The sequence below is a fragment of the Myodes glareolus genome, chromosome 10 (assembly GCF_982192425.1).
Source record: "Myodes glareolus chromosome 10, mMyoGla1.1, whole genome shotgun sequence".
In the NCBI taxonomy this organism is placed as follows: domain Eukaryota; kingdom Metazoa; phylum Chordata; class Mammalia; order Rodentia; family Cricetidae; genus Myodes; species Myodes glareolus.
Window position 1 is genome coordinate 87,328,959 of NC_142035.1, and position 12,330 is coordinate 87,341,288.

At 40.3% G+C, this 12,330-nt stretch overlaps 1 protein-coding gene and 1 non-coding gene across 3 annotated transcripts in view; both read right to left on the reverse strand.

Moving 5' to 3' along the window:
* Window positions 1-12,330, reverse strand: part of Ckap5 (cytoskeleton associated protein 5) — a 93,303-nt gene that overhangs the window by 11,713 nt on the left and 69,260 nt on the right. For both annotated transcript variants that reach the window (XM_085696566.2, XM_048428214.3), the window contains exons 28-35: window positions 12,136-12,261; window positions 7,924-8,073; window positions 7,426-7,629; window positions 7,107-7,242; window positions 6,381-6,574; window positions 2,957-3,129; window positions 1,503-1,676; window positions 1,162-1,282 (exon numbers count right to left, since the gene is read on the reverse strand). In XM_085696566.2, the coding sequence (XP_085552692.1) occupies window positions 1,162-1,282; window positions 1,503-1,676; window positions 2,957-3,129; window positions 6,381-6,574; window positions 7,107-7,242; window positions 7,426-7,629; window positions 7,924-8,073; window positions 12,136-12,261 (1,278 nt within the window). The remainder of the gene's footprint in view (window positions 1-1,161; window positions 1,283-1,502; window positions 1,677-2,956; window positions 3,130-6,380; window positions 6,575-7,106; window positions 7,243-7,425; window positions 7,630-7,923; window positions 8,074-12,135; window positions 12,262-12,330) is intronic.
* Window positions 6,758-6,868, reverse strand: LOC125396510 (small nucleolar RNA SNORD67). Its single transcript, XR_007230822.2, has one exon. It is a non-coding gene; the product is annotated as a small nucleolar RNA SNORD67 (small nucleolar RNA).

Sequence of the window (12,330 nt, forward strand, 5' to 3'; positions counted from 1 at the left end):
TATCCTAGGAGCTCCTCGATAGACCAGGCTAGCCTTGAACTAAGAGATCTGTGTCTGTCTCTGCCTCCCAAGTACTGGGATTAAAGGTGTACAGCATCACCACCAACCCTCAATTTTATTTTATCTTTTTTTTCCTTTTTTTTTGAGACAAGGTTTCTCTGTAGCTTTGGAACCTGTCCTAGAACTAGTTCTTGTAGACCAGGCTTGCCTCCTGTCTCTAACTTTAAGAAATGTGACTCATTTTCTTTGTGTGTTTTTTTTTTTTTTTTTTTTTAAATTTAACCAGTCTGTATATAACCAATCTCCTGTTTCTGCCTCCAGTCCTTCCCGATGAGGTCCCTTTTCTGGTGTGGCTGTGATGACTCCCTATGAATACATTTCTCAATTTCTTCACTTTGCTTGGGGTCCAAACACTTAACAGGCAGGCCCCTTGGTTATTTCTCCACTGTTCTTCAGAACTGATGTTCAATTATGTGTCAATGTTCTTTTATGAACACTTTCCTCATAAGCCACAGGGCTTTTACCTCCTTACTCTCCACTCATTACCATTGTTACCACAGTGGACGCAAAACTAGTTCTTCCCTATCTATACTTTTAAAACTGACTGTTAGGTAAGAAACGATTAAAATAATAAATATTACATATATAGCTTTCGGGGGGTGGGGGGGAGGTGAAGAACTAGCTCAGGATTAAGAACACTGGCTTTTCTTCCAGAGGACCTGGGTTTGATTCCCAGCACTCACATGGTAGCTTACAATTGTCTGTAACTCCAGAACTCCAGTTTCAGGGGATCTGAGGCAAATGATGACTAAGAAGGCCCTGTGTCCTTTAAAAAAAAAAAAAATCAAGAAAATACCAAACACTGCCAGGTAGTGATGGTGCATGCCTTTAATCCCAACACTTGGGAGGCAGATCTGTGAGTTTGACGTCAACCTGGTCTACAGAGCCAGTTGCTAGTTCCAGGACAGCTATGGCTGTTTGTTGCACAGTGAAACCCTGTCTCGAAAACCCAAACCAAACCAAACCAAATTAAAACAAAACAAAAAAACTGAGCCCCGCCTGTGTGTTTCAGCACTGCGACTCCACTAGTGAGAAATCCATTATCTTACAAGTCTCTTCATCCACCAGTTGAATCACTATTATGGGACATATTCCATTTACCTGCGTCAGAGCTTGGATACTTGTGTTGATGTCACCACTGGCTACTTGGGAGATAATGAAATTAATAGTAGATGCTGTATTACTGTGCATGTCATCAAAATGTGGAGAAACAGCCCGGATCCTAGACAGTAGATCAAAAGGAAAAACTCAGTCTGTATCACAAGACATTTCAATTAGTGAGAATTATGCAATTTTCTACAAGATACAGATTTCAGTGATGATTTCAGGCAGGTCGTGACAATTCTAGGAAGTCTTAGCTGCATATTTCCTGTGGGCTCTTTTCAGGTATGTACTCTAATGATCATGGGCTGTTCATATTTAAACAAAGAGGTGGAACTTACTTAGGTTCAGGAATAAGGACAGGTTCAAAAATGTCATCAAGTTTGTGCTGGACAAGTTCTGGCATTTCACATCGGACTGTACCATTGTCATTCTCAATTTCATCTAAATCCAGCTGGAATTCTCGGTGAACCATCTGCGATGCTTCAGGATGCCCACTCATGCTTCGAGCTTGGCTAAAGGAAGTAAAAAAGGACTCCTGAACTAAGAGGGATTTCTTAACACAAAGATAATATTAGCACCGCTAGCTGCCTCAAAGCTTCAAGACAGATGTTCAACTTCTGGTTTCAGCCCCTCTGAAGGATTTAAATTCCTGAGTATAAGGAAAGTGCCTGAAGTAACAACACTGGTTCAGGACTATCCTGAACAGCAGGCAACTTTAATCTGTGCTTACATTACTGGCTAAGTGTATTATCTTTAATTTTCTAAGGCTGACAAACCTTGTATTTTTATTCCATTTGGGGAAGAAAATACTTATATAGACTCAAAACCCACTACCATGAGCAAAAGTATTAAAATAATGTAGACTGGGTTGTTCCCTACCCTCTCCATGAAATTAGCCAGTGTTTAAGTTCTAATCATAGGCCTCTTAGGCAGTTTTTAGCGTTTTTTTTTTTTAATACTCTAAAAGATAGCCATTACTTTTTAAAGAAGTCACTCATGATAGGGCAGGGTCAGTATTATATAGTTATGCAAAATTTCCAAATTCAAATTGATTAAAAATATGCTTGAGGCACAGCCGAAAATAATGCTGTCTTTTTTAGAAGGCAGTATTTTGAGTTCCTTAAGCCAATTCTGTGATGTATGCATCTTATTTAGCCTTATCTCATGAACTAGGGCTGGGAATGGTGGTGTATACTTTTAATCCCAGTAGTCTGGGAAGCAGAGGCATGCAGATCAATGTGAGTTCAAGGCCAGCCTGGTCTACATAGCTCCAAGACAGCCAGGACTACATAGACCCTGTTTCAAAAAACCAAAATAACAGCAACAACAACAAAAAAACCCAGAAACAAAAACCAGGAATGTAAGCACAACCAAATATAAAAAAGACTTCCATGGAGGCCTGGTATTTATGGCCACCTTCTGCTGCCCTGTTGTAAAAGCTAGTCACTCTCCAGAGGGGACGAATCCATGTCAGAAGTTAGAAAGATATAAGAGCCCTGCTAATGAGAAATTAGCAGGCAGTACTTACATCCTATAAGTGCGATACATAATTCTGTCCACGGAAAAGCAGTGAAAGAAGGCACAAGACCATTTAGAAGTGGTTTTGAGACAAAGACAAAAGACAAAGACAAAGACAATGAAGAATGAAAGATTAAACATTTGCTTATAAGACATTTAACCCAGACACTCTGTCATGCATGACAGTGACACAAACTCCAGACTATGTTACAGGACAAGCTCTGCGCACACAAAGCTAAGTCCATAGAGTAGAGAACTATCTATATCCACATACTTCAGTTTGGAGGACATGTCTTCAGCTGGTCCCTTTCGTAGCATGTTGGCATTAGAGTTTATATTCTGTGCACGCTGAGGTTTCTCTTCAGCCTGCTTCACTGGTACAGCAGAGGGTCTCTTTGCTGATCGCTTTATTCTCTCCTCAAGCATGCTCATGTCCTTCTCTGAAAGCTGTAAAAATTCAAACTATTAGCACACCCACTTACTACAATTTAAGTCCTAGTTGAAGGACTCCAAGCCCAGTATGGGAGAACAAGCTTCTTACAAGCACTGGGCGGGAGAGGTAGGCAGATCTGAGTTTGAGCCAGCATGGTTTACAAAGTGAGTTCCAAGACAGCCAGAGCTGTTGTTACACAGAGAAATCCTGTCCCGAGAAACAACAATAACAACAACAACAAACAAAAACAAAAAAGAGAGAAGAAATATTGTACTAGGTTGGTTTTACTATTTTTATCCTCCCCCCCCCCCCCCCCCAAGACAGGGTTTCTCTGTGTGGCATTGGCTGTTCTTGGACTCTCTGTGTAGAACACGTTGGCCTCAAACTTAAGAGATCTCCCTGCCTCTGCCTGCCAAGTGTTGGGATTAAAGGCGTGCGCCACCACTGCCAAGCCTCCTTCTCTAATTTTAAGAAATGTGACTCCTGCCAGGTGGTGGTGACACACGCCTTTAATCCCAACACTGTGCAGGCAGATCTCAGTGAGTGGTCTACAAAGCGAGTTCCAGGACAGTCAGGACTGTTACAAAGAAACCCAGTCTCAAATAACAAAACAAAACAAAACAGAAATGTTGATTCCCCTTTTTTATTTAACCAATCTCCTATTTCTGCCTCTACCCCTTCCCCATGGTACCCCTTTTCTGGTGTGCCTGTGCCTCCTCCCTATGAATGCTACTTCTCCATGTCTTCACATGGCTTGGGGTCCTAACACTTAATAGGCAGGTCCCTTGCATAGAGATCTACGCTTCACTATTCTTCATAACTGACATTCATATGTGTTAGTGTTCTTTTATGGACACTTTCCTCATAACCACCAGGCTGGATTTAATCACAAGTGCTGGGATTAAAGGCATGTGCTACTACTGCCCAGGCTGGTTTTGCTTACTTTTAAGATTTTATCTTTTTATAAACATCTTTTTATGAACATCTGCTTGAAGATACTTATGTGTACTAAATGCGTGCCTGGTGTCAAGAGGCCAGAACTGGGCACAGATCTTTTAGGACTGGAGTTAAAGCCAGGTTTAGTGCTACACTTGGGAGGCAGTGGCAGCAGGGCTGAGTTTGAGGTCAGCCCGGTCTATAAAGCAAGTTCCAGGACAGCCAGGGCTATTATACAGAGAAACCCGAATTAAAACAAAACAAAACAAGAAAACCCAAAAACAAGCAAACAAAAAACCCTGGAGTTACATGATTGTGGGACACCACTGAGTCATGGGAACTAAACTCAGGTCCTGTGCAAGAGTGCTGGAATTAAAGAGGTGTAACACTAGCCACCACTGCCTGACTTACTACTACATTATTTCTAAAAGGAGCTTCTTTGCATTTATCTATTCTTTTGGTGTCTTTGTGTGTGTGCGTATATGTGTGTGTGTGTGTGTGTGTGTGTGCGCAAGCTCACACAAACACCACAGTACTCATATAAAGGTTATAGGGAAATTTGTGGGAGGTTGATTCTTCCCTTTCAGGCTTTAGAGGTTTGCTATAAAATGACCTTTCCCACTGAATTATCTTGCTAGCCTCAAATCACTACATTATTAATTTAACTACCATTAATATCTGCATAGCTATAACAATAACATATGAAAGAAAAGGATACAAAAGGAAACATTAATAACTATAATCAAAAAGCTAAAAAGTTAGGGTAGTGATGGTTGTTCAGTTGTAGTATGTTTGCCTAGCACACACAAAGTCTTGGTTTGACACAGAGAATCACAAAATACTGAAAATAGTGGCACACAATAGTAATTATAGCACTCAGGATATAGGGACAGAATCAGAAGTTCAAGGTCTTAGGCTAGTCACGCAAGTCTTTAATCCCAGCACTGAGGGGTGGAAGGTGGGGGAAGAGAAGGATCTCTGTTCTAGGTCAGCCTGGTCAAAATACTGAGCTGAAGGACTATTACACAGAGTAATCTTGTCTCTAAATAAAGAAAAAAGTTCAATGTATCCATTGGCTACATTGTGAGTTTGAGTCCGGCCTGAGATATATTAAACTATCTTAAGAAAAGAAAAAAAAAAGTAAAAAGTTAATCAAGTGTCTTTATTTTGTGCTACTAAAAAACTGTCTACAAGTAAGACTTTTCACCTTTGGCCATTTGCAAACTTCTACCTGTTTTATGTCCTTCACTTGTCATAGTATTCTTCATTAGATACTGGAAACAATGATGTAAAGTATAGTGTATAACAATGGTGGTACTAGAGCACTGATGACAAGGCAAGTCCTATATATGTGTTGCTTCTATTGGTTAATGAATAAAGAAGCTGCTTGGTCCTACGTCAGGGCAGAGTAGAGCTGGGGTGGGGGAGGGACACTTAAAACTGAATGCTGGGAGAAAGTAGGTGGAGTCAGAGAGATGCCATGTAGCTGACAAGGAGACAGATGCCAGAACCTTACTGGTAAACCAGGAGCCTCACGGTAAAATATAAAATAATAGAATGGGTTAATTTAAGATGTAAGAGCTAGCTAGAGTCGGGTGGTGGTGGCACATGCTTTTAATCCCAGCACTTGGGAGGTAGAGACAGGTGAATCTCTGAGTTTGAGGCCAGCCTGGTCTATGAGAGCTAGTTCCAGGACAGGCTCCAAAGCTACAGAGAAACCCTGTCTCAAAAAACCAATAATAATAATAATAATAATAATAATAGAGTTAGCTAGAAATATGCTTAAGCTATTGGCCAAACAATTTCTGTGTGATTATTTGTGTCTGGGCAGGAGGGAAACAAACGAGCATTCTCTGTTTACACATTACCAGAGCAAAGCACTAAGGTTAAACCATAATAATGACTGGCTCAAAGGAAGCAAGGAGTCAGGAGGCAGAACTAATGTGCCTGGAAATGAAGCACATGGCTGAAGGTTGAGACTCTTGATCCTTTATCCAACGTTGTTCCTAAGATTGTACTTGGAACAAAGTACATTAAAAAAGAAATTCACAGAGCAGACTGCCATACAAAATTTAAAATCCAAGCTAACTCAGATTTCCTGATTCAAAATTAGCTTTCACGTCTTACACAAACTCCTGTAAATTTTTTTTTAAGTTAAGCCCAGCAGAAATATCCAACATCAAATGAAAATACCCAAAACATGTAACTGGATTCTAGGGTATAACTGCTGAAACTCAGGTGGAGTTGAGACGGCAGGAATCTCAACAACTAAGAAATCTTGGAATACCTTTCACAGCATACTGACAAGGCATATAGAAACGTCACTCACATTTCCGATCAGCTTGAACACTTGATCTCCATGTACGTTGTATACTGTTACAATGGTGTTGAGGGCAGCATTCCGCACAGCATTGTCTCGGTCTCCTATGTGAATAGCTATTTCCTTTAAGGCTTTTCCAGGGGTTGGCTGACAAACATTCATACCATAGGACTCAACTAGGCAACCTAGTTCTTCCAGGCACTCTATTGAGAAAGAAAGACTAGATTAATGAGACCCAAAAATGTTTGGTATATAGGTTTCTACAAACTTTTTGACACACATGTAGTGCTAAAATTTTATTCTGTCTCTTTCTAATTTCTTTTTCCTTTACATTGTCACATACCAATGAAACAATGGTGTTATAAGTGTCCATGATAGGTTATACCTGTGAGTCAGATGGCCCCTGTGCACTTGATTTTGTCACCAGGGTGGTACTGAGTGGTGCCTGTATCACCTGATACTATAGCTCCACCAATGTGCATCTCATCACTCTCACAATATGAATAAGAAAGTTGGAAGCAGCTACACAGACACTAAACAAATTCCAGTGCTTATTTATAAACAACTATTGAGAATCACTTACACCAAGACTTGTACCTTAACTTTAAGCTGGGGGGGTAAAGTCACAGAACTTAGTGCCTCAGACAAGAGTACTTATCTAGCATGTCTGAGGCTCTGAGCTCAGCTCTCAGCAACTCTATGAAGATAGGTGGACAGACAGATGCTTTGTTTCACCTGCTCTCTGCTTAGAGTTTTTGGATTTGGTTCCTTCCATGATGAAGGGGAACATCTTGCTGGCTGGGTAGACAAGGCACATCCGGTTCAGGATGGCACGGACATCTTTACGAATGACATCCTTTGGTTCTCCGACCTGGTCAACATAGAAATAATAAAGACCTTTCCTGAGTGTGATGGTTATTTCATGCATTACTGTATTTTGAACTCACTTAAGGGTGAGTTGAAAGGAGGTACCATCATACAATAAACGAGAGAATAGGTAAAAACTAAAGTTAACTCAGAACTCAAGTTGTCTTACAGGATGAGAACACATTACCTTGAGGATGAGATAGGGGATAAAGGAAGATGCTTCATTCTCAGTCAGATGATACTCTTCATCACTCAGCAGGGTAAAGAGCAATTTTAAATATTCCAGTGCTTTCATTAGGACACTTGTATTGGTGTCGAAAAACCGGAGGGTAAGCCATTTTAAGATAAGATCCAGGCAACCAATGACACCTTCTTTTTCACTCTCCAAGTGCTTAAGATAAAAGTAAAAATCCCACAGGTAAGACTGTATGTAAATTTAAATTATATTAGACCCACCATTTCTTAAATTGTACTGGTACCCAAAAGAAAATAAAAGATTTTTATTTAGACCTTCAAAAAGATCCCCCAAATACACTATCATTTATTCGATCAAATGAGATAGCTATCCAGAAAAGATGGTGTATTCTACTTCTTCCTCAGGGCATTCCAACTTGACCATTTCACACAGTACTTCCTATTTTCCTATTCCGAAGACAGATAGATAACTATCTATTTGAAGACTTACATCAACCATGACAGCCAGGGCTTTATTGTGATGCTGAAATTCTGAGTGAAACATTTCATCTTGTAACCATTTAGCCACACAGCTAGACATCTGAGTCTTCAGCTGTTCAATGTACTCATCACGAGGGGTAGTGAAATTCCACTTTAGCACCTGAAGGGAAAGACAGGAAGGCAGTGAGCATAAACAATTCAAATGAAACAAAGTTGAGCCACCTGGTACAGCTGAAGGACCCAACTTAATGTGATACTTGTTTGCTCTTTAGCCTGTCCCTTGCCTCCTCTCCCCCCAAAACAGGGTCTTGCCATTTCATTTAGTACTGACTGTTCTGACACTGAATATAAACAGCAGGCTGGCCTTGAATTCACAGTAATCTTTCTGTCTTAGCTTGCTAAGTCTTGGCACTGTTTGTTTTTTTTTATTACCCTTTCTTTTACTGTTTACTTTTGGGTTTTGACAGTATGTATATGTATGTATATGTCTGTATATCACATCCATGCCTGATGCTTTTGGAGGCCAGAAGAAGGCATTGGATTCCTTGGAGCTAGAGGTCCAGCTTCAGTTGTGAGCAGCCATGTGGGTGCTAGGAATCAAGTCCTAGTCCTCTGGATGAATAGCAAGCGCTTTTAATTGCTGAGCCACCTCCATAGCTCCTTGTTGGTTACTTTTTTGGAGACTGAGTTGTTCTTTAGATCAGGCTTACCTCAAGATAGAGTTCCTGCTGCCTTAAACCTCCCAAATGCTATAGAGTTATAAGCATGTATCATCCTGCTTGGCTCTAAGATACTTTTTAGTTAAATAAGATTCATTTGTAATTAAATATGAATACAAAATACAGCCTAAGGTGTTACACTTCTGAAAACTAATGACCCTGGAAATCTTACAAGAAAACAATTTTGAATAAGTCTTAGTATTAAAAAAAAATGTTGCCGAGCATTGTGTTTGCTTGTTTTTTAATCCCTAGTAGCTAGCCTGGTCTGGTCTACTTTTAGCAATTTTCAGATCAGCCAGGTCTAGATGGTGAAACTTGCTAATAATCATGATGAGATGATGATGAGATGATGATGATGATGGTGATGTAAAGGGCTCTCTAACAGGCCCAATCATTGCAAACATGGAGCCAATGGGTTTTGTTCTTTACCCTTCTGTGATGTGGGATTCCCCTGTGCACTGTGATTACCATTAATGAATAAAGAAACTACCTTGGCCTGTTGATAGGGCAGAACTTATGTAGGTGGGGAGGACTAGACGGAATGCTGGGAGGAAGAAGGGCAGAGTCAGAGGGGAGCCACCGGAGATAGACATGCTGAAACTCTGCTGGCAGGCCATGACCTCGTGGTGATGCACAGATTAATGAAGATGGGTTAAATTAAGATGTAAGAGTTAGCCAATAAGAAGCTAGAGCTAATGGGCCAAACGGTATTAATTAATACCATATTAATTAATATAGTTTCTGTGTGATTATTTCGGTTCTGGGCAGCTGGGACGAACAAATGGTCTTTTCCTGCAACAAATTGGCACCTACATGGCCAGCTAAATCCACTTAAAACCTGAGAGAGTTTGAAACGGAATTCTAGACACAAAAATACAGAGTTTAACACAGCATTTTGCTGTTTGCTGGCAGAGTGCTGTAGCACGAAAAAAGATGCAGCCATTTTAAAATACCAGCTTTCTGGTCTATGCTGCAGTGCGACTCTTCTCTTTTCCTTGCTAAACCATTAGATTACATTCCTAAAGCTAGCCCAAGGCCCATTCTCTTATTTGGCCAATGATTCATTTCTGAGGCAAAACACCAAGGTACAACGATCAAAATTCATTATTTGACTAACTCGTCCAATCAGGACTTAGCAACTCACTCTAGATAGACTTCCCCTCTTTTGCTTAAAATCCCACTCCTACAAAAAACACTTGCTGCTGTTTTTGCTCTCTGCCTTTGCCCAATCCAGAGGCAGCCTCCCCACCTGTTTGTTCCTCTGGGGTAATAAATCTCCCATGTGCTGAGAACTTGGATGCCTGGCTATGTCCTGTACCAATTCCGGGGGGGAAGAGGGACGAAGGCAACCGCATTGAATTATAAAAACAACAGCAGGAAATAAATAAATAAACGCTATAACTGTGTGACAGGGCATAATTTTTTTGTTTTGTTTTGTTATTGGAGATAGGGTTTCTCTGTGGAACAACAGCCCTGCCTGTCCTGGAACTCACTTTGTAGACCAGGCTGTCCTCAAACTCACTTGAGCTCCACCTGCTGCTACCTCCTGAGTGCTGGAATTAAAGCCATGAACCACAGTCGCCTAGCCTTCAAATATATTTTTAAAAATTTTATTTTTAAAATTCTATGTATCTCTGTGTGTGTATATGTACATGTCCATGAAGGTAGAGGCATCTGATACCAGGTGCTTGTGGTATACCTGACACAGTGCTGGAAATCAAACTTGGGCTTTGTACAAGAGCAGTATGTGCTTTTGAACTACTAAGCTATTTCTTCAGCTTCTGTAACATGTTTGAGAGTAGTTTGTAATGTAAAAGATTAGAAATAATCAAAACATGGGTGCATGAGTGAATGTGAACATGCAAATGCATGCATACCCTCTTCCCAAATAAAGAAGTAATTTTTTGTTTGTTTTTGAGACAAGAATTCTCTACATAGACCTAGAGGTTCTGGAATGCAAAGATCTACCTGATGGGATTAAAGGAGAAAGAAGTAGATAAGATCAATATACTTAGCATGACATTTTCAAAGAACCAACATAAATAAAGAAATAATGGATGTCGATTTTAAGAAGAAACTTGTGCCAGGTGGTGGCGGTGCATGCCTTTAATTCCAGCACTCAGGAGGCAGAGGCTGGCGTATCTGAGTTCGAGGCCAGCCTGGTCTACAGAAGAGTTTCAGGACAGGCTCCAAAAGCTACAGAGAAACCCTGTCTTGAAAACTCCCGCCCCCTCTAAAAAAAAAAAGAAAAAAAAAAAAAAAGAAGAAGAAACTTGTTTAGGGTCAGCAAAATGACTTAATGTATAAAGGTGCTTGCCTTCAGACTCAGTTGTGTTAAGGGGAAAACTAACTTCGACAAATGGCAAATTTTAATCTCAGCACTCAAGAGGCAGAGATAGGTGGATCTCTGTGAGTTCAAGGCCAGCCTAGTCTATACAGAGTTCCAGAACAGCCAGAGTTGTGCAGAGAGACACTGTCTCAAACATAAAATAAACAAAACCAAAGAGATTTGCAAAATTTCTGCCATGCTGGCTAGGTGTGGTGGTAGAAGACAGGTAGACACATTTAGCTTGATGTACAAAGAGCTCCAGGCCAGTTGTGCTACACAGTGAGAATTTGTCTCAAAATAAAATGTCTACTATGTTTAGGATGAAACCCAGGGCACTGATGTGGGATTCCCTTCTGCATGCTGTGAGTTTGAGGCCAGCCTGGTCTACAGGAGCTAGTCCCAGGACAGGCTCCAAAGCTACAAAGAAACCACATCTTCTTGAAAAAGCCAAATAAATAAACAAAATAAAATTTTACAATCTTGCCTCTTCAGCCTCTTCAGTGTTGGGATTATAGTCATGTGTTACCAAGCCCATTTTGGGAGAAAAAGAAAGAATATTTTTTTTTTTTTTTTTTTTTTTTTGCTTTTCAAGACAGGTTTTTTTCTGTTTAGTTTTGGAGTCTGTTTTGGCACTCGCTTTGTAGACCAGGCTGGCCTAGAACTCAGGGATCTGCCTGCCTCTGCCTCCCAGGTGCTGGGATTAAAGGTATACACTACCACCACAGACTTCTTTTTTTATTTTTAAAGATAGCATCTCATTTTATATACATATATACATACATACATACATACATACATACATACATACATACATACATACTCTGACTGGCCTGTTATGACCAGGCTGGCCTCAAAGTCACAGAAACCTGAACTCAAATTCATAGAGATCTGTCTGCCTTTGCTTACATTAAAAGTGTATGCCACCACTCCCAGACTGAAAACCTTATTTTCTTGTTTTTTGTTTTGTTTTGAGACAGAATTTCTCTGTGTAGCCCTGGCTGTCCTGGATATCACTCTGTAGATAAGGCTGATCTTGAACCCACAGATACTCACCTGCTCTGGTTCCCAGTGCTAATATTAAAGGCTCATGCCTCTACCACCCAGCCTGAAAAACTGTTTGATCAACAAGATAAAAACAAGCAAAAACTCCCAAAGATTCTTATCACTTCCTTACCTTTAACCCTTTCTCATCTCTCATTCTTTGCTCCTTTCCATTTGGAACAACAATAAAAATAGGACCAGATTTGTCGTCGTCTTCCTTTAAGGTGGTTTTGCTTGCCACTTTCTTCCCTTGTGCATTCTACAACCAAGTTAAGAGAATATTGATTAGGTGGGCCAATTCTGATGAAAAAAGTTGTTGCCTATCAAA